This window comes from Mytilus californianus, unplaced genomic scaffold, assembly GCF_021869535.1.
Source record: "Mytilus californianus isolate M0D057914Y unplaced genomic scaffold, xbMytCali1.0.p SCAF_7, whole genome shotgun sequence".
In the NCBI taxonomy this organism is placed as follows: domain Eukaryota; kingdom Metazoa; phylum Mollusca; class Bivalvia; order Mytilida; family Mytilidae; genus Mytilus; species Mytilus californianus.
Genome location: NW_026262723.1, coordinates 94,519,301 through 94,542,278, shown reverse-complemented (window position 1 = coordinate 94,542,278; position 22,978 = coordinate 94,519,301). Strand labels below are relative to the sequence as shown.

The 22,978-nt window shown below is 32.4% G+C and overlaps 1 protein-coding gene across 1 annotated transcript in view; it reads left to right on the top strand.

Moving 5' to 3' along the window:
* Window positions 1-22,689, top strand: part of LOC127709570 (meiosis inhibitor protein 1-like) — a 36,636-nt gene extending 13,947 nt beyond the window's left edge. The window contains exons 7-13 of the mRNA XM_052215174.1: window positions 15,248-15,347; window positions 17,864-17,998; window positions 18,752-18,928; window positions 19,798-19,945; window positions 20,329-20,489; window positions 21,719-21,846; window positions 22,580-22,689. Coding sequence (XP_052071134.1) covers window positions 15,248-15,347; window positions 17,864-17,998; window positions 18,752-18,928; window positions 19,798-19,945; window positions 20,329-20,489; window positions 21,719-21,846; window positions 22,580-22,689 — 959 coding nt within the window. The remainder of the gene's footprint in view (window positions 1-15,247; window positions 15,348-17,863; window positions 17,999-18,751; window positions 18,929-19,797; window positions 19,946-20,328; window positions 20,490-21,718; window positions 21,847-22,579) is intronic.
* Window positions 22,690-22,978: the final 289 nt, after the last annotated feature.

Here is a 22,978-nt window from a genome sequence, read left to right as displayed (position 1 = left end):
TTTTTATACAAACAACTCTTTAAGCATAATTTTTCATTCAGTTGAATAAAAAATAAATGGACATAGACATATTAGAGTGCAATATGTATTCTGTATAACAGTTCCTGGGTTTTTGATCATGGATAATTTTTCTTGATTAATTGATTATTGCTTGCCTAATTAATTTACTTGACTACATGATATAAGCATTGAAAAACTTACAATATTTCTTAATGTTTGGTTTCTATTTTGATGTTAAGACAGTAAACTTTTTTTATTTGACTGGCAATGCCTGAGATTATCATTATTGTTATTCGGAAGCCAAAGGGAACTATAGGTTTGCACTCTGTCTGATAAGTTTTCAGCACTTTTCCTGAAGTGTTTCTATCTTTTAGTATGACAATTGGTATATAGTCATATCATTAGAAGTTACAAATCAAGTATGACTTTCATTTCCAGTTGAGAATTTTTTTTCCAAAGTTGTGGCCTCTGGGAATCTGCACTTTTTTCTGTGATGCCTGAATCAATTGATGAGATATTTGTATACAGCCATACCATTAGAAGTTACAGACTACATGTAAATTTTCTTCCAGTACAAGTTTTTTTTTTTCTTGCCTAGACTAAGTTGCGAAGATGAGATTTAGGTATGTTGTTTCTCACGCTGTCGGTAGGAAACGTCAACAATTTGTTAAAAGCTTGTGATAAGGTCAGTTTAAGCTGAACCAATTTAAGTTATGAAAAGTCAGTGATATTTGGTATGCAGTGGTATTAGCATTGGTATATTTCATTTCCCTGTAGATTATTTGGCCCTGCACATTCAGCCATTGTTCATTGACTTTGAATGTTTTGCATATTTTACATGTTTTAAAAGTATTGCCATTTAAAATTTTTTTTTTTTTAAACAGCATTTTCATTTTACTATCAAAATTACAAACAGGCAAGACATATATCTGTGTCAACAGCTTATTATGGTAGTAATGGCTTTTTGAAATTGTAAACTTCAGGAAAATCTTAGTATTCCACACTTTTTTTTCTGTAATACTTGAAGGGATTTATTACAAGGTGTTTGGTATACAATTATATCATATGTAGCTACTGATCAAGTAGGATGACCAATTTTGCTGAAGTTTTAGCCCATGAAAATAATAAGAAAATGCTTGAAAATATGTTTGCCTGAATCAAATGGTTAGATATTTACTATACAGTCACATCAAAAGAATTTGCAGATCAGGTTGGTTTTTATATGCCGTTTACTTGACATATTATGGTATACCGTTGTCTGTCCGTCGTCAACATGTCGGACAATAACTCAAAAATGCTTTAACCAATTTTCATGAAACTTTTGTGAATTGTCTATATCTATTGGCGTAAGCTCCCTTTCAATTTTTATAATTTTCAGATTTTATGTTTCATAGTTATTGGATTTTATTTATAAATAAAGGGGGGATTTTTCCAGTTTTCCGACAAAAACTCAAAAATGCTTTAAGCAGTTTTCATGAAACTTTGTTTACTGGTTTATTAGTCCCCTACCGACGAAGTCGAAGGGGACTTTAAGTTTGCACTCTGTCTGTCTGTCCATCCGTCAGTCCGGCAAATCAGTTTTCCACACTTTTTAGCTCACCTGACCCGAAGGGTCATGTGAGCTTTTCTCATCATTTGGCGTCCGTCGTCGTCGTAGTCGTCGTTAGCTTTTTACAAAAATCTTCTCCTCTGAAACCACTGGGCCAAATTTAACCAAACTTGGCCACAATCATCATTAGGGTATCTAGTTTAAAAAATTTGTCCGATGACCCCGCCAACCAACCAAGATGGCCGCCATGGCTAAAAATAGAACATAGGGGTAAAATGTAGATTTTGGCTTATATCTCTGAAACCAAAGCATTTAGAGTAAATCTGACATGGATAAAACTGATTATCAGGTCAAGATCTATCTGCCTTGAAATTTTCAGACAAACCTGACAACCTGTTGTTGGGTTGCTGTCCCTGAATTGGTAATTTTAAGGAAATTTTGCAGTTTTTATACGACCGCAAAAAAATTTTGTGGTCGTATATTGGTATGACGTTGGCGTCGTCGTCCGGCGTCGTCGTCCGAATACACAATGGTTTTCGCACTCTAACTTTAGTTAAAGTGAATGGATCTCTATGAAATTTTACCATAAGGTTCAATACCACAATAGGAAGGTGGGGATTGATTTTGGGGGTTATGGTACCAACAGTTAAATAATTAGGGGCCAAAAAGGGGCCGAAAATAAGCATTTTTGTAACTTCCAGACATAACTTGTGTGTTATTGTATGGATCTCTTTGACATTGTACTACAAGATTCCATATCACAAAGGGTTGATGATGGGATTGATTTTGGGGTTAATTTCCTCGAAATTTTAGGAATAAGGGGCCAAAAGGGGGCAAAAAACAAGCATTTTTCTAGTTTCATGACAATAACTTGTGTGTAAGTGTATGGATCTTTCTGAAATTTTACTACAAGGTTCCATTTCGCAAAGGGAAAGCTGGAATTGAGTTTTGTGGTAATTGCCCAAAACGTTTAGTAATAAGGGGCCTAAAAAGGGGTGAAAAATAAGCATTTTTTAGTTTCTAGACAATAACTTGTGTTCAAGTGTATGGATCTCTCTAAAATTGTATTACAAGGTACCATACCACAAAGGCAAGGCTGTTATTGAGCTTGGTTTGGGGGGGGAAGGGGGGGTGATGAATCATAGGGGGGGGGGGTCAAAAAAGGGGTAATTATTTTTTTTCGTTTAAGGAATAAGGGGAAAAAAGGTTAAAAAACTAGGGTTTCCATTTTAATAGACAAATAATTGAGTAAAGAACATTATTTAAAAGCAGTGTAAGGTTGGTAATTCAAACTCATTTAAATATCTCACCTGCACTATGTTTGAATTATGTAAATTGGAAATTTGCCAATTATTTTAGTATAATAAACTTCATTGGAAATTTGCCAATATAAAATTTTGCTGATGAAGGTTTTTTGTTTACCTTTAGTCTGACTATGATGTCATTTTCTATTTTAATAGCCTTATGATGTAGTTAAATTTTTTTTAATACTTTTATGATGTATTTTAATGCGCTTTTATGGTTGCAAATTTATTGTTTTAATATAATAAACTCCATTGGAAATTTACCAATAGTTTGTTTATTTTTAGCTATGACTATGATGTCATTTTCTATTTAATTTTAAGGTTACAAATTAATTTCAGTTTTAAATATTATTGTAAAATGTTTGCCCAAAACATTTATTAATAAGTGGCCAAAAAAGGGGGCAAAAATAAGCATTTTTTTAGTTTCCAGACATTAACTTGTGTTCAAGTGTATGGATTTCTCTGAAATTGTACTTAAAGGTACCATACCACAAAGGGAAGTGGGTCAAAAAATTGGGGGAGGGGGGAATTTTTTTTCCTTTTTTTTTTCTTTAAAATTTTCCATTTTAAGTTGGTTAATTCTGATCACAAAGAGAAAGTTGGAATTGAGTTTGGGGGATAATTTCTCAAATGTTTAGGAATAAGGGGCTAAAAAAGGGGTTAAAAATAAGCATTTTTTTTTAGTTTCCAACAATTAAATGTGTTTAAGTAATTGGATCTCTGTGAAATTGTACTGCAAGGTACCATACCACAAACTGAAGGCTGGGATTGAGTTTGGGGGGGCGTGATTTGTGAAAATTTTCCACTTAAAGTTGGTTAATTATTTCTGATTTAGATATAAAAGCAAATAATAATGATGTGGTTTGATTTTATCAAAAACTTAAATTGAAGTTATGTATATTGTAAATTTAGGTTACCTTGGAATTTAAGAATTGGCTTTGGGGTAGGGTTATGGCTCAAACCTTTAAATAATAAGGGAAAAAAAGGTGAAAAAACAAGGGTTTCCAGGTTAATAGACAAATAAGTACAAAACATTATTTAAAAGCAGTGTAAGGTTGGTAATTCAAACTCATTTAAATATCTCACTTACACTGCTTTTAAATTATGTAAATTGGAAATTTGCCAATAACTTTATTGTTAATAAATGCATTGGAAATTTGCCAACAATTTTAGTATAATAAGCTTCATTGGAAATTTGCCAATATAAAATTTTGCTGATGAAGGTTTTTTGTTTACCTTTAGCCTTGACTATGAAGTCATTTTCTATTTTTATAGCCTTATGATGTAGTTGAATTATTTAATACTTTTATGATGTGTTTAAATGGGGTTTTATGGTTGCAAATTTATTGTTTTAGTTTAATAAACTCCATTTAAAATTTGGTAATAAAAAAAATTTTTGTTTATTTTTAGCTATGATTATGATGTCATTTTCTATTTTACTTTTATGGTTGCAAAGAAATTTTTATTTTTAGATATTACTGTTAAATGATGCTGATTAAGGTTTTTGCTATGTTTAGCCATGACTATGATGTCATTTTCTATTTTAATATCTGTCATGATGTATTTAAATGGGCTTTTATGGTTACAAAGGAATTTTATTTTTAGATATTACTGTAAAATGTTGCTGATTAAGGATTTTGTTTATTTTTAGCCATGACTATGATGTCATTTTTGTCGAGCCTGCGACTTTTGTCGCAGAAAGCTCGACATAGGGATAGTGATCCGGCGGCGGCGGCGGCGGCGGCGGCGGCGGCGGCGTTAGCTAACTTCTTAAAAGCTTAATATTTTAGAAGGTGGAAGGTCTGGATGCTTCATACTTTGTATATGGATGCCTCATGTTACGAAGTTTCCGTCAGTCACATGTCCAATGTCCTTGACCTCATTTTCATGGTTCAGTGACTACTTGAAAAAAAAGTTCAGATTTTTTGTAATGTTAGATTCTCTCTTATTATAAGTAATAGGATAACTATATTTGGTATGTGTGTACCTTGCAAGGTCCTCATGCCCGTCAGACAGTTTTCACTTGACCTCGACCTCATTTCATGGATCAGTGAACAAGGTTAAGTTTTGGTGGTCAAGTCCATATCTCAGATACTATAAGCAATAGGTCTAGTATATTCGGTGTATGGAAGGACTGTAAGGTGTACATGTCCAACTGGCAGGTGTCATCTGACCTTGACCTCATTTTCATGGTTCAGTGGTTATAGTTAAGTTTTTGTGTTTTGGTCTGTTTTTCTTATACTGTATGCCATAGGTCTACTATATTTGGTGTATGGAATGATTGTAAGGTGTACATGTCTAGCGGGCAGGTGTCATCTGACCTTGACCTCATTTTCATGGTTCAGTGGTCAAAGTTAAGTTTTTAAGTTTTGGTCTTTTTTTCTAATACTATGTGCAATAGTTCAACTATATTTGGTATGTGCTTACCTTGCAAGGTCCTCATGCCCGTCACACAGTTTTCAATTGACCTCGACCTCATTTCATGGATCAATGAACAAGGTTAAGTTTTGGTGGTCAAGTCCATATCTCAGATACTATAAGCAATAGGTCTAGTATATTTGGTGTATGGAAGGACTGTAAGGTGTACATGTCCAACTGGCAGGTGTCATCTGACCTTGACCTCATTTTCATGGTTCAGTGGTTATAGTTAAGTTTTTGTGTTTTGGTCTGTTTTTCTTATACTGTATGCCATAGGTCTACTATATTTGGTGTATGGAATGATTGTAAGGTGTACATGTCTAGCGGGCAGGTGTCATCTGACCTTGACCTCATTTTCATGGTTCAATGGTCAAAGTTAAGTTTTTGTGTTTTGGTCTTTTTTTCTAATACTATGTGCAATAGTTCAACTATATTTGGTATGTGCGTACCTTGCAAGGTCCTCATGCCCGTCAGACAGTTTTCACTTGACCTCGACCTCATTTCATGGATCAATAAACAAGGTTAAGTTTTGGTGGTCAAGTCCATATCTCAGATACTATAAGCAATAGGTCTAGTATATTTGGTGTATGGAAGGACTGTAAGGTGTACATGTCCAACTGGCAGGTGTCATCTGACCTTGACCTCATTTTCATGGTTCAGTGGTTATAGTTAAGTTTTTGTGTTTTGGTCTGTTTTTCTTATACTATATGCAATAGTTCAACTATATTTGGTGTATGGAAATATTTTATGATCTATTTAGCAGTCACGCAGGTTTTATTTGACCTTGACCTCATTTTCAAGGTTCATTGCTCAGTGTTAAGTTTTTGTGTTTTGGTCTGTTTTTCTTAAACTATAAGCAATAGGTCAACTCTATTTGTTGTATGGAAGAATTGTTAGCTGTACATGCCTGCCTAGCATGGTTCATCTGACCTTGACCTCATTTTCATGGTTCATTGGTCAATGTTTAGTTTACTTGGTTAATGTTAAGTTTATGTGACAGTTGTAATAAAGCTTTATATTTAGGACTATCAACATAATATCAATGATTAGTAAAGAAGGCGAGACATTTCAGCGTGTGCACTCTTGTCTATTTTAATACCTTTATTATGTAATTTCCATTTTTAGATATTACTGTTAAATGATGCTGATTGAGGGTTTGAATGCTGGGATTGATTTTGGGAGTAATTGCCTCCAAATTTTAGGAATTAGGGGGCAAAAAACAAGCATTTTTCTAGTTTCATGACAATAACTTGTGTGTAAGTGTATGGATATTTATGAAATTGTACTACAAGGTTCCATATCACAAAGGGAAAGCTGGAATTGAGTTTGGGGGTACTTGCCCAAAACGTTTAGGAATAAGGGGCCAAAAATAAGCATTTTTCTAGTTTCCAGACAATAACTTGTGTTCAAGTGTATGGATCTCTCTGAAATTGTACTGCAAGGTACCATACCACAAAGGGAAGGCTGGGATTGTTTTTGGGGGTAATTGTCTCAAAATGTTAGGAATTAGGGGCCATAAAGGGGCAAAAAAACAAGCATTTTTCTAGTTTCATGACAATAACTTGTGTGTAAGTGTATGGATCTTTCTGAAATTGTACTGCAAGGTTCCATATCAGAAAGGGAAAGCTTGGTTTGAGTTTGGGGGTAATTGCCCTAAACTTTTAGGAATTTGGGGCCAAAAAGGTGCAAAAAACCCAAGCATTTTTCTAGTTTCCAGACAATAATTTGTGTTCAAGTGTATGGATCTCTCTGAAATTGTACTGCAAGGTACCATACCACAAAGGGAAGGCTGGGATTGAGTTTGGGGGTGATGAATCATAAGGGGGTTTCAAAAAATTTGGGGGGGGATTTTTTTTTCCTTTTTTTTCTTTAAAATTTTCCATTTTAAATTGGTTATTTCTGATTTATATATAAAAGCAAATAATAATGATATGGTTTGAATAGGTAAATTAAAAAATTTTAAGTACTTAGACTACTTTCATTCTGTGTGAGAAACCTATGCTGTGTCAAATATTTAATTACAATCCAAATTCAGTGCTGTATCAAGCTTGAATGTTGTGTCTATACTTGCCCCAACTGTTCAGGGTTCGACCTCTGCGGTCGTATCAAGCTGCGCCCCAGCGGAGCATTTTATTTTAAATTGGTCTTCATTGAGGTCCAAAGGGTCCAAAATTAACCTTAGTTTGATTTTAACAAAAATTGAATTCTTGGGGTTCTTTGATATGCTGAATCTAAACATGTGTTTAGATTTTTGATTATGGGCCCAGTTTTCAAGTTGGTCCAAGTTGGGGTCCAAAATTAAACTTTTTTTGATTTCAACAAAAATTGAATATATGGGGTTCTTTGATATGCTGAATCTAACCATGAATTTAGATTTTTTATTTGTGGGCCCCGCTATCAAATTGGTTCATATTGAGGTCAAAAGGGTCCAAAATTAAACTTTGTTTGATTTCATCAAAAATTGAATTATTGGGGTTCTTTGATATTCCAAATCTAACCGTGTATTTAGATTTTTAATTTTAAGTCCCGTTTTTTAAATTGGTCTACATTAAGGTCCAAAGGGTCCAAAATTAAACATAGTTTGATTTTAGCAAAAATTGAATTCTTGGGGTTCTTTGATATGCTGAATCTAAACATGTGTTTAGATTTTTGATTATGGGCCAAGTTTTCAAGTTTGTCCAAGTTGGGGTCCAAAATTAAACTTTGTTTGATTTTAACAAAAATTGAATATATGGGGTTCTTTGATATGCTGAATCTAACCATGTATTTTGATTTTGGACATTGGACCATAATAGGTAAATTAAAAAAATTCAAGTTCTTAGACCACATTCTTTCTGTGTCAGAAACCTATGCTGTGTCAAATATTTAATAACAATCCAAATTCAGAGCTGTATCAAGCTTGAATGTTGTGTCCATACTTGCCCCAACTGTTCAGGGTTCGACCTCTGCGGTCGTATCAAGCTGCGCCCCAGCGAAGCATTTTATTGGTTATTATCTTGAATATTATTATAGATAGAGATAAACTGTTAACAGCAATAATGTTCAGCAAAGTAAGATCTACAAATAAGTTGTCATGACCAAAATTGTCAGTCGACCCCTTTAGGAGTTATTGCCTTTAATAGTCAATTTTTAACAATTTTTCGTAAATTTTTGTAATCTTTTACAAAAATCTTCTTCTCTGAAACTACTGAGACAAATTTAACCATACTTGGCCATAATCATTATAAGGGTATCTAGTTTAAAAAATTTGTCCGATGACCCCGCCTTCCAACCATCATGGCCAACTTAGTTAAAAATAGAACATAGGGGTTAAATGCAGTTTTTGGTTTATATCTCTGAAACTAAAGCATTTAGAGCAAATCTGACATGTGGCAAAAATGTTCATCAGATTTAGATTTATCTGCACTGAAATTTTCAGACAAATCCGACGACCCGTTGTTGGGTTGCTGCCCCTGAGTTAGTAAGTTTACAAAAATTTTGCAGTTTTTTGTTATTATCTTAGATATCATTATAATATCTAATATCTAATACTATTAATTATGATTTTAACCTTATTTTACATGATTTCCAAAGCATCAGTAAATACAGGTGAGCGACACAGGCTCTTGAGAGCCTCTAGTTTTCTTCATGCTTGAAGATATTGATTGTTATATTGTTTTATCATGACAAGTTACAGATCAAGTTCAAATTTTGTTCCGGTCTGATGATTTTGTGCAGAGTTTTGGTCCTTTGACTTAGAAAATTCACTAAAATAATCAGTTTTCCGCACTTTTTTGTGTCATTCTTGAAGGTAATGATTTGATAATTGGTATATAGTTTTATCATGACAAGTTACAGTTCAAGTTTGAATTTTGTTCTGGTCTGATGATTTTGTGCAGAGTTATGGTCCTTGGACTTAGAAAATTCACTCAAATAATCAGTTCTCCGCACTTTTTTTTTCGTCATGCTTGAAGATATTGACTTGATATTTGGTATATAGTTTACACCATGACAAGTTATAGATCAAGTTAGAATTTTGTTCCAATACAATGAATTTTTAACCGATAGGGGACTATGTATTGCCATGCAATAATCACAGATTGCTTGTATCTATTTAAATAAGCTCCCTTTAGTTTTTTATAAATTTCTGATATGACTGAGGAGTTATGGAACATTATTCATTGAAAAAACACAGGCTTATCATGTGCTGATGGCACAGTTCTTTATTCTTTTCTGGTCAAGCGATATTTATGAAAGTTGTGGCACTTGGAAATAGAAAATTACTTGAAATATTCCCAGTTTTCCACAATTGTGTATGTAAAGCCCTAAGTATATCTTTAGAAGTTATGTATGCCTAATGGATTTGGTTTGGCTAGTAGTTGTTGGAAAAATTGGCATCTTTAAATAAATATGTTGACTAAATTAAAGATGGATGGGAAATCAGCAAAAAAATTTAAATGTTTGTCCCACATAAGTGTAAACACATCCAATGTAAACACCACAGCAGGCATATCTATGCAATACCCTCAGAAGGTTTGATTGTACAAAAATTTCATTGTTATAATTGCAAACAGTGCTTAGAACAACTTTATTTTTCATGTCAGGGCCTTTTATAGCGAACTATAGGGTATGGGTTTTTCTCATTGTTGAAGGCCGCACAGTTGCCTATTATTGCTTACATACATTTCATTTGAACTTTGGTGGATAGCTGTCTCATTGGCAATCATACCACATCTCCTTATTGTCCCCTGTGCAACGTGTTGTGGGGGACATAGAAATACCGGGCATCCATCCATCTGTCCTTCCAGTCTTGTTAGCGCTCTCACGTGTACAATTCTTGCCAGATTTTTATGAAACTTATATCACAGGTTTAAATCAGCAATGTCTTGGACGAGTTTGAAAATCAGTCCCGATCAATTATTTTTAAGAGAGTTATGAGTCTTATGACCCTTGGAAATATTAATTATATGGAAAATTGCATCGTTAGTGCTCTCATGTGAACAATTTTTTCCAGAATTTTATTAAACTTATATCATAGGTTTATATCAGCAATGTCTTGGACGATTTTCGAAAATCAGTCTCAAACAATTATTTTTAAAAGAGTTATGCCCCTGGGAAACATTAGTTATATGGAAAATTGCATTGTTAGTGCTCTCATGTGAACAATTTTTTCCAAAATTTTATGAAACTTAAATAATAGGTTTATATCAGCAATGTCTATGACCAGTATGAAAATCAGTGTCGATCAAAGTTTTGTAACTGAGTTATACCCCTTGGAAATATTTATTATATGGAAAATTGCCTTATGAGCGCTCTAATATGTACAAATTCTTGCCAGATTCGATGAAATTTGTATTACAGGTTTCTATCATCCATGTCTTTGATGAGTTGGAAAATCAGTGCAGATCAATTATTTTTAAAAGAGTTATGCCGCTTGGAAATATTGATTATATTGAAAATTGCATTGTTAGCACTCTCATGTGTACAATTATTGCCATAATTTTATGAAACTTATATCATAGATTTAAATTAGCAATGTCTTTAACACTATCGAAAATAAGTTCTGATCAAATATTTTTAATGAGTTATGCCCCTTCGAAATATTAATTATAATGGAAATCACATTGCATTTGCTCTGAAGCCTTCATTTCTCTAAGATATTGATAAAAAGTCTTATAGAATAAAAAAAAATGCTTTTTGAGCTCACCTGGCCCGAAGGGCCTAGTGAGCTTTTCTTATCACTTGACGTCCATTGTCCGTCGTCGTTAGCTTTTACAAAAATCTTCTCCTCTGAAACCACTGGGCCAAATTTAACCATACTAGGCCACAATCATTATTAGGGTATCTAGTTTAAAAAATGTGTCCGATGACCCCGCCAACCAATCAAGATGGCCACCATGGCTAAAAATAGAACATAGGGGTAAAATGTAGATTTTGGCTTATATCTCTGAGTAAGTCTGACATAGGGTAAAACTGATTATCAGGTCAAGATCTATCTGCCCTGAAATTTTCAGACAAATCTGACAACCTGTGTTGGGTTGCTGCCCCTGAATTGGTAATTTTAAGGAAGTTTTGCAGTTTTTGGTTATTATCTTGAATATTATTATAGATAGAGATAAACTGTAAACAGCAATAGTGTTCAGCAAAGTAAGATCTACAAATAAGTCGTCATGACCAAAATTGTCAGTCGACCCCTTTAGGAGTTTTTGCCCTTTATAGTCAATTTTTAACAATTTTTCGTAAATTTTTGTAATCTTTTACAAAAATCTTCTTCTCTGAAACTACTGAGACAAATTTAACCATACTTGGCCATAATCATTATAAGGGTATCTAGTTTAAAAAATTTGTCCGATGACCCCGCCTTCCAACCATCATGGCCGACATGGTTAAAAATAGAACATAGGGGTTAAATGCAGTTTTTGGTTTATATCTCTGAAACTAAAGCATTTAGAGCAAATCTGACAGGTTTCAAAAATGTTCATCAGATTTAGATTTATCTGCACTGAAATTTTCAGATGAATCCGACAACCCGTTGTTGGCTTGCTGCCCCTGTGTTAGTAATTTTACAGAAATTTTGCAGTTTTTATACGACCGCAAAAAAATTTTGTGGTCGTATATTGGTATGACGTTGGCGTCGTCGTCGTCGTCGTCGTCGTCGTCGTCGTCCGGCGTCGTCGTCGTCGTCCGGCGTCGTCGTCCGAATACATATTGGTTTTCGCACTCTAACTTTAGTTTAAGTGAATGGATCTTTTTGAAATTTGACCATAAGGTTAAATACCACAAAAGGAAGGTTGGGATTGATTTTGGGGGTTATGGTACCAACAGTTAAGGAATTAGGGGCCAAAAAGGGGCCAAAAATGAGCATTTTCTAGTTTCCAGACAATAACTGTGGAACGGTGTATGGATCTCTCTGAAATTATACTACAAGTTTCCATACCACAAAGGGATGGTTAGGATTTGCTTTGGGGGGTTATGGCTCAAACCGTTTAGGAATTAGGGGCAAAAAAGGGGGAAAAACAAGGTTGTCCTGGTTAATGGACAAATACTTTAGTACAAAACATAATTTAAAGCAGTGTAAGGGAGATAAATCAAATACATCATTGAAATTATCTCCCTTACACTGCTTTTAAATTATGTATAAAGTAATGGTTAATGAACAATAAAGATAATCTAAAACAGTGTAAGGGAGGTAATCCAAATACAACGTTTTGGTTACTTCCCTTACACTGCTTTTAAATTATGTTTAAAGAAATGCATATTTATAAAGGAAGACCAGTAAAAATATCTGCAAATGTTTTCATCTTTTTTTTTTACAAAAAAATCCATATGAAAGATTTGACACTATATTTTTATTAATTCTATTATAAAATAGATTAAGTTAGCACTATGGTAAATTTAAATGGGTAATTATGGTTGCCAACTCCATTGGAAATTTGAATTGAGATTATGACCATATCTTGAGGGAAAGAATTTTTTTGGGGGAAAAAGGGGGGGGGGGATAAAAAGAAATTGTGGGAGGCCAATTTTTTCTCATTTCAGATTTCAGAAATTAAAAAGAATTATTCTTCAAATATTTTTTTTTTTTCAAATTTCAAATATTGAAAAATTTCAAGAAGTAATCTTTAATTGCACAGTATGGCGCATTAGATTTGTAAAATCTTTGATCACATTTATTTATTTGTTATGCCGAATCTAACAGTGTATTTAGATTTTTAATTTTGGGTCCAGTTTTCAAATTGGTCTACATTAATGTCCAAAGGGTCCAAAATTAAACTTTGTTTGATTTTAGCAAAAATTGAATATATGAGGTTCTTTGATATGCTGAATCTAAACATGTATTCATCTTTTTCATGTATTTAGATTTTTGATTTTTGGCCCAGTTTTCAAGTTGGTCCAAATTGGGGTCCAAAATTAAACTTTGTTTGATTTCAACAAAAATTGAATATATGGGGTTCTTTGATATGCTGAATCTAACCATGTATTTAGATTTTTTATTTGTGGACCCCGTTATCTAATTGGTTCATATTGAGGTCAAAAGGGTCCAAAATTAAACTTTGTTTGATTTCATCTAAAATTGAATTATTGGGGTTCTTTGATATTCCAAATCTAACGGTGTATTTAGGTTTTTAAATTTGGGTCCTGTTTTTTAAATTGGTCTACATTGAGGTCCAAAGGGTCCAAAATTAAACTTAGTTTGATTTTGACAAAAATTGAATTCTTGGGGTTCTTTGATTTGCTGAATCTAAACATGTGTTTAGATTTTTGATTATGGGCCCAGTTTTCAAGTTGGTCCAAGGTAGGGTCCAGTATTTAAACTTTGTTTGATTTCAACAAAAATTGAATATATGAGGTTCTTTGATATGCTGAATCTAAACATGTATTTAGATTTTTGATTATGGGCCCAGTTTTCAAGTTGGTCCAAATTGGGGTCCAAAATTAAACTTTGTTTGATTTCAACAAAAATTGAATATATGAGGTTCTTTGATATGCTGAATCTAACCATGTATTTAGATTTTTTATTTATAGGCCCCGCTATCAAATTGGTTCATATTGAGGTCAAAAGGGTCCAAAATTAAACTTTGTTTGATTTCATCGAAAATTGAATTATTGGGGTTCTTTGATATGCCAAATCTATCCGTGTTTTTAGATTTTTAATTTGGGTCCTGTTTTTTAAATTGGTCTTCATTGAGGTCCAAAGGGTCCAAAATTAAACTTAGTTTGATTTTAACAAAAATTGAATTCTTGGGGTTCTTTGATATGCTGAATCTAAACATGTGTTTAGATTTTTGATTATGGGCCCAGTTTTCAAGTTGGTCCAAGTTGGAGTCCAAAATTAAACTTTTTTTGATTTCAACAAAAATTGAATATATGGGGTTCTTTGATATGCTGAATCTAACCATGAATTTAGATTTTTTATTTGTGGGCCCGGCTATCAAATTGGTTCATATTGAGGTCAAAAGGGTCCAAAATTAAACTTTGTTTGATTTCATCAAAAATTGAATTATTAGGGTTCTTTGATATTCCAAATCTAACCGTGTATTTAGATTTTTAATTTTAAGTCCCGTTTTTTAAATTGGTCTACATTAAGGTCCAAAGGGTCCAAAATTAAACTTAGTTTGATTTTAGCAAAAATTGAATTCTTGGGGTTCTTTGATATGCTGAATCTAAACATGTGTTTAGATTTTTGATTATGGGCCCAGTTTTCAAGTTTGTCTAAGTTGGGGTCCAAAATTAAACTTTGTTTGATTTTAACAAAAATTGAATATATGGGGTTATTTGATATGCTGAATCTAACCATGTATTTTGATTTTGGACATTGGACCATAATAGGTAAATTAAAAAAATTCAAGTTCTTAGACCACATTCTTTCTGTGTCAGAAACCTATGCTGTGTCAAATATTTAATAGCAATCCAAATTCAGAGCTGTATCAAGCTTGAATGTTGTGTCCATACTTGCCCCAACTGTTCAGGGTTCGACCTCTGCGGTCGTATCAAGCTGCGCCCCAGCGAAGCATTTTATTTGTTATTATTTTAGATATCATTATAATATCTAATATCTAATACTATTAATTATGATTTTAACCTTATTTTGCATGATTTCCAAAGCATCAGTAAATACAGGTGAGCGAGACCGGCTCTTGAGAGCCTCTAGTTTAATTATTGTCCTTGTACCTTGGATAGATAAAATATGTGCAAAGCGGGGGGACATTGGAACTCTGTTCTTTTATTTTCATATTAAAAGTAGGGGGACTCTTATTGAAATATAAGTGCCATACAAATTATTCTTTTTTATCATATATATTATATATACATAATCAATAAAAAATGACTCAAAACCAAAAGTGTGATTGTAATCACATACCTACGGAACAGTTACTTCCTTCGACAATGGGCAAATACTAATATTTATAGGTGAGGTAACCAAGAGACTTAATATTGAAGGGAATAACAAAAGTATACATTAAAATTTGAACAGTTTCTATGTATATTTTAATAGGTATAGAAGTTCTGTTAAAGACACTACATACCTTGAAGACCATGAACCATTATGTTCTCACAAAGAAAATTATTGAAATCATTGGCATTATATTTGACAGGTAAAATTCTTTGATATATTAGTTTAGAAAATATAAGAAATTTTCAGGAAAATTGCATGATATACTTGATAACATTACTGATTCATTTTTGTGAGTAGGTGACCTTTTCTGTTACTTTAACAAAAAAAAAAAAAGTTTGATAGAATTTTGGTAAGATATACATGTCTGCTTGCCAGTGTTCCCTCACTTTTTAGACCTTTTTATGGTCTTTCCTCTATCACTGAAGACTGTATGTTGACCTCATGATTTGTTTTGTTGTTGGGTTGTCTCATTGACAAATACCCAACATCTTCTTATATTAGCTCACTTGATCTGAAGCGTCAAGTTAGCTTTTCTCGTCACTTGGCACCTGTTGTCAAGCGTTATCTGTTTTTTTACAAAATTCTTCTCTGAAACTACTGGACCAATTAGAATCACAATCATCCTTAGGGTATCTAGTATAAAATGTGTCCTATGATCGCGCCTTACAACCAACAGGGCCCACACAGCTTAAAATAGAATGTCATGTAAAAGTTTTACCCATTACCTTGATGATCTTTTTGGACATTCATTTTAGTCACCATTGTTTGTAAACAGTACAGCTATGAAATCATGTCTAGATATCAATATAAATGTTGTATTTCTCTTTCAGACAACTATCTAAGTCACCATTGTTTGTAAACAGTACCACTCTGAAATTGTGTCTAGATATCATTATAAATGTTGTATTTCTCTTTCAGACAGCCATCTAAGTCACCATTATTTGTAAACAGTACCACTCTGAAATTGTGTCTAGATATCATTATAAATGTTGTATTTCTCTTTCAGACAACTATCTAAGTCACCATTGTTTGTAAACAGTACCACTCTGAAATTGTGTACAGATATCATTTTACGTATTGTATTTCTCTTTCAGACAACTATCTAAGTCACCATTGTTTGTAAACAGTACCACTCTGAAATTGTGTCTAGATATCATTATAAATGTTGTATTTCTCTTTCAGACAGCCATCTAAGTCACCATTATTTGTAAACAGTACCACTCTGAAATTGTGTCTAGATATCATTATAAATGTTGTATTTCTCTTTCAGACAACTATCTAAGTCACCATTGTTTGTAAACAGTACCACTCTGAAATTGTGTACAGATATCATTTTACGTATTGTATTTCTCTTTCAGACAACTATCTAAGTCACCATTGTTTGTAAACAGTACCACTCTGAAATTGTGTCTAGATATCATTATAAATGTTGTATTTCTCTTTCAGACAGCCATCTAAGTCACCATTGTTTGTAAACAGTACCACTCTGAAATTGTGTCTAGATATCATTATAAATGTTGTATTTCTCTTTCAGACAGCCATCTAAGTCACCATTATTTGTAAACAGTACCACTCTGAAATTGTGTACAGATATCATTTTAAGTATTGTATTTCTCTTTCAGACAGCTGTTTAAGTCACCATTGTTCGTAAACAATACCACTCTGAAATTGTGGCTGAATATCATTATAAGTATTGTTCTTTCTCTTTCAGACAGCCATCTAAGTCACCATTGTTTGAAAACAGTACCACTCTGAAATTGTGTCTAGATATCATTATAAATGTTGTATTTCTCTTTCAGACAGCCATCTAAGTCACCATTATTTGTAAACAGTACCACTCTGAAATTGTGTCTAGATATCATTATAAGTATTGTTCTTTCTCTTTCAGACAGCCATCTAAGTCACCATTGTTTGAAAAGTACTACACTGAAATTTTGTCTTGATATCAATATAAGTATTGTATTTCTCTTTCAGACAGCCATCTAAGTCACCATTGTTTGTAAACAGTACCACTCTGAAATTGTGTACAGATATCATTTTAAGTATTGTATTTCTCTTTCTAACAGCCATCTAAGTCACCATTATTTGTAAACAGTACCACTCTGAAATTTTGTCTTAATATCAATATAAGTATTGTATTTCTCTTTCAGACAGCCATCTAAGTCACCATTGTTTGTAATAGGTATAAAACCACTAATTCATAGCCCCATTGCTTTCTATGTTAAATTCTACAATTTCAAGCATTAATGGCTACTTTGTCTTAATTTCAAATATAGTGTCAGTTATTTCATGTCAAAACTTTACCTTATCCTGACTTGTGCTGAAAAATTCAACATACCTTTAATTGCATATTAGAGCGTACTGCTTCCCGGAAGTTTGATAGTACAAAAACAGGTACTTTGATCTGAACAACAGGGCAAATGTGCCCTCGTATTATATTTTTATATACTTTTTTTTGATTATTCAAAAAAAAACTTTCAACAGAGGTTCTACAGTGATCCCATGTCCCCAAGCTTTCATTTGATATCAAAACTATCCAAATATTTCACCTATTGACAAAGATACAGCTATGCGTAGGAACTATTTTGTTTAAAATATGTACTACTTTCTTGTATGTTCTTTCCGACCGGGCCTGAATTAGTGGTTCTATACCTAAACAGTACAACTCTGAAATTGTGTACAGATATCATTTTACGTATTGTATTTCTCTTTCAGACAGCCATCTAAGTCACCATTGTTTGTAAACAGTACCACTCTGAAATTGTGTCTAGATATCATTATAAGTATTGTTGAACATAGTCATCCAGGTGTCTTTGCTGCAGCCTTGAAAATGACAAAAACCTTCTTGAGGTGAGACAAAAAAATGAAATAAAAAATCGTTTGGTACCTGTTTGTATGGCTTACTCTAGTTATTTACAGATCACTTTAAACTGATATGGTTGTCTTATGCAGAGAAGCATGTAATATTAAAAAACAGAAATGTGGTTTTACTGTGTCTTGGTCAGCAAGAAGACATTTCTTGATGTTGGACAGGAAAATATGATGTCAAATGGTTGTCTTATGCAGAGAAGCATGTAATATTAAAAAACAGAAATGTGGTTTTACTGTGTCTTGGTCAGCAAGAAGACATTTCTTGATGTTGGACAGGAAAATATGATGTCAATCTTAGAAGTATCTTTACATTACTTTAAATCCTTCTTTCTTCTGATAAAACCTAAACACCCATAATATTTGTGGCATGTTACATTAGTTTTTGGTAAATTTTTATTTGACCTACAAGAAAAAGAAAATTTCCTTATGAATTCTCATACAGGCTTTGTTTAAAGGAAATTTAAATCATGTAGAATTCACTGTTTATCAAACACAAGATTGACAACCAGGAATTCAAGTAGAAAGCAATGTAAACTTATTGATATAGGATGTCATTTCTCATTAATAATTTTCCAAGTCATATATAGACATTATAAGGTTAAAAAATGTCAAAACTAAAGAATTTGTTCCATGTTAGTGTATATTGTGTATCTTTAAAGTCACATGATTTTCATGAATTTTCTTTTAATGATGAATATATATAACATTTCAGACAAATCTTATACTTTTCAGAAAAGAACACATGTTGAGACCTGTTCCAGTTTCAAATTTGAAGACAATTCTTCAGAAGATGACAGGAAAAGTTCAGATATTTGTATGTGAAACAGAATTATTTGAGAAACAGAAATCTAAAACCGAAGTCAGTGATGTAAGCAGTATGTATTGTGAAGCTATGTTGGCAGCAAGCAGGTTTGTAGTATAAAATGTATTGCTGAACATTATCCATATCATAATATAAAAGGAGATTTCATATCTCTATTCATAAAAAATAGAAAAAATAAATAAAACTTGATTTTTTACTGAAGAAATTTTAAGGATGACTGTTTACATTTATTTAAAATCCAAAGAATGATCAACTCAATGATTATGTAGTAATACCATTATAAAATCTTCACAGTATGTATTTGTATTTTACCTAATAATTTAATTTTGGATGTAACGCGTCTTCTGGTTGGCTGACGTTGTTTTGTTTATCAGCTCATAGACATAATTTTGTCATGTGACCGTGACGTCATCAACGTTTTTTCATGGTTTACTCCGGTTTAAAATGGAATTTAGAATGAAATTATAAGAAATGACTGTAATATTTTTTCTGTCTATTCGAAATAACATAAAAAATGTGGTGCACACTTTAAAATAACCCGCTACGCGAGTTATTCAGTGTGCACCACATTTTTGATGTTATTTCTTCATAGACAGAAAAAATATTACAGTCATTCCTTAAATAAACAAAACAATTACTCTGGATTTATATAATATTTTCATGGATACCAATTTTGTTGGATTGAGGAAAACTCGTATTTTCGTTGATATTTTCTTTTGTTGATTTGAAGAAGCTTGTAAAGAAGCTTTTAGAAAATGAAAACTTTGTTGAAATTTTTAAATTCATGGTTAACCCATACCCATGAAATCCATGAACATTTGTTAACCAGGAATTATAATGAATCCACAGTACTTTATAGATGTTTGTTCAATTTATTCCATCTAATATTAGTTTTGCAATTAAACAATAATTTTATAATTTGTCTCTAATCAGATGGATTTACTTTTCTCCTTAGATTAGTTGTGAATTGTAAGAAAGATCCATCAACATGTATGTCTGCTTTCCTGGCTCCTGATGCTGTGGACAATAATGGATCTACCATAGAAAGTCTGGGAGAACAAGTAGTCACAATACTATCACAGAATACTATCTGTTTAGCTGTGGTAATGTGCTGTTGAGAATGTGTTTAGCTTCCATGCTTTGGCTGTGATAATATATATTTTAGAATACTTTAAGCATCTATTGCATTTTATACTGTCTTTATAGCATAAGATTGTGATGGGTTAAATATGACAATGAAAAATAATACATGTTGGGTAACTGTCACCAATTACTGGGATAATGAAGTGTTATACTGCTTTGAAATTGATTATCTTACGAAGGAGATCTGGGATTACAATCTATTAACAACAATGAATGTGAAAGACTTCTTAAGTAAACCGTGAATCTTTTCTCCAAATAGACTAGTCTGGATTGAACACAATTTAAATTCTAAAATAAGTATTTTTTTCTTCAAATAAATTTTGATTTCTGAAGTATTTTTCAGAGTCTGCTTGATGATAAAGACAGCCCAGACCATTGCTGTTTACTTTTCCAGTTACTAAGCAGTTTGCAAAATTTAAATCAAGAAGAGCACAAAAATATTATATCACAGTTAACTTGTGGAGGATTGTTGTCTAAAGCTGTTAATATACGATGTTCTCTAAGGTATGATAGAAAAGAAAGGATATGGGGAATCCATCCATTCCACAAGATCAGTACATGCACAGCAAAACAAACAAAAAGCAAATGGAACAATGCTTTTATTGCTATTCTTCATCTCAAAGTGACATAAGATTGTGTGACTACTGAGTTTAGTCTAGATTAAGGTATTTTTCTCATGTTATATGGTATGTATTTTGTTTATAAACTCTTGATCCCATTATTATAGAAGCTTTTAATAATACTTGATTGCCATAGTGATTTGAAAATGATTCCTCCTTTTGTCATCTCCACTTGTGCAGCAGCTGACAAACTTTAGGGTTCATCTCTCAGAAGCAGACATTTGGAGTTCTGAAACTGTAAAGCTGAATATCCCACTTGAAATTAAAAGAACCTAGATGTATTGGTTAATTATTTTGATAACATGTCGTGTGCGTTTTTTTTATGGACCCTGGTACATAATGTTTAGAATTTGTATGCTTATTCATTTGGACCAATTCCTTTGTCTTTTAACCAGGTCTATTCAACTTTGAATATACTATGGATTCATTTATTTTCGTGGGTATCAATTTTCGTGGATTGCTAAAAACTTGCATATTCGTGGATATTTGATTTCATGGTTTTGCCAATCTCTGTATACAAAGCCTATTGAAAATATGTTATTCGTTGAACATTTGAATTCGTGGTTCACCTGTACCCACGAATCCCACTAAAATTGGTATCCAACGAAAAATAATGAATTCACAGTAGTGTAAAGTAAATTGATTTTACAGAGTTATTTTTCATTAAATTTTGATTGATTGATTTGTGGTGTGTGTCATGCCACTTTCAGCACTATTGATTAATTTGGGCCGGCCAGATTTTATTGGTGGAGGAAGCTGAAGCCCCTATAGTTATAATGTTTAATTTAACTGTTACCCTTTACATAAATCAATTTCATTGGTTTTTTAATTTTGTGTTTACATGATTGTTTTGCAATATCTAATATTTAAGGCATACCTCCTTTGCAGTCCAATAACTTTTTTGTTTCTGTGTGTAGTACATTTGCTGAAATATTTTATCATTATTTAGACATTTAGTACATATTTATAGAATTCTTGTACAACTAAGTATGTTGCCAATGATTATTAAATTATAATACAGATACATATGTATTAGGATTTTTTTCTCCATGCAGGTTTTAAATGTTTGAATCCATAGAAGGGTTGAAATTCCATTATGTATCTGTATTTCAGGGATTCCTATACAATACTACAGCATGTAGACCCCTGCTTATTAACTTGGTGTCTGTTGTTGTATCAGGAAGAAAATAAAGATGATACTTGTCCTGGAGAATTAGAAATAAGCATAGATAACATATTTGGTAATTATTTTCTCATTTTGTCCACAGTAATTAATATAATTCTTGTAATATGATTTTAAAATAGTAAAATAATGATATGAAATCAATTCAAAGAGGGACTTATAACAGATGTCATTCTCAAATTCATAGTACAAGGTGATATGCAAGAATTTTCAGTAACATATATTAGATGCTTAAAATATAGTAATGTAAAAGACAACAATAAATGGAAAAAAAGAATATACATTTCTTATTGTCTTTGTTGATTTTCAATTGATTTTAATTTTCACCACAGTTGTCTACAAAAATATCACATGAATTGTCTCCCCTTGCTTGACTAGATCACTTGTAACCGTTTCAAACTATGCAGATGGTTTTAAAAATCTAAGGTCAGCTCTCAAACTGAAATAAAGGATTCAAAGATGATTGAGGAAAGATGTTTTATCCCTTTATGAAGATAAGAGAAAATCATCTGAGAGGTTGATCAGAAGAACAGATGATGATTGGAACTACTATTAAAGATTCCCTGTACTTGTTTAAGTTGGTCCAGATGAAAAGTCCAATATGGTTTCAAGAAGCCAAAAAGGGGTCCAATTTTCAAAGAACTCAAGAACTATTGACCCAATAGAAACCAAATTAACCAAATATGTTCCATATGTTATTACTTTGGTTCTGACGAAAACTATTTTTGCTGTTTTGGCTAAATAAATACAGATGAGCAATTCAGGCTCCTCTAGTTGTTATTTAATTTCAGTGAGACTTGATGAAGTGGCCAACTACCTAACTCATTCATGTATGAGTAAAGACACTGTTTTTCTTTACAGTTTTCTACTCTATCACTGCTACAAAAATGATGATATGTAAGTAAAAACCACATTGAACTCGATAATCTACATATAATATTTTTCTTGACAATTATAGAGCTTGACAGCATAAACTTTACATGTTTTAAACAATTTTATTGCTTATCAGTTATTAATAGTTAGCAAAAAATTGTTGCATATTGAAATCACTATTTGTGCTAAATTATATTTTTTGGCTAAATACTTTTGACTACAAGAAAATAGATGAAAAAATGGATATTTTTGAATATCAAGAAGAGATTTTATGTGAATATATTAGTTAAATATACTTGCCTGATACATTTACATTA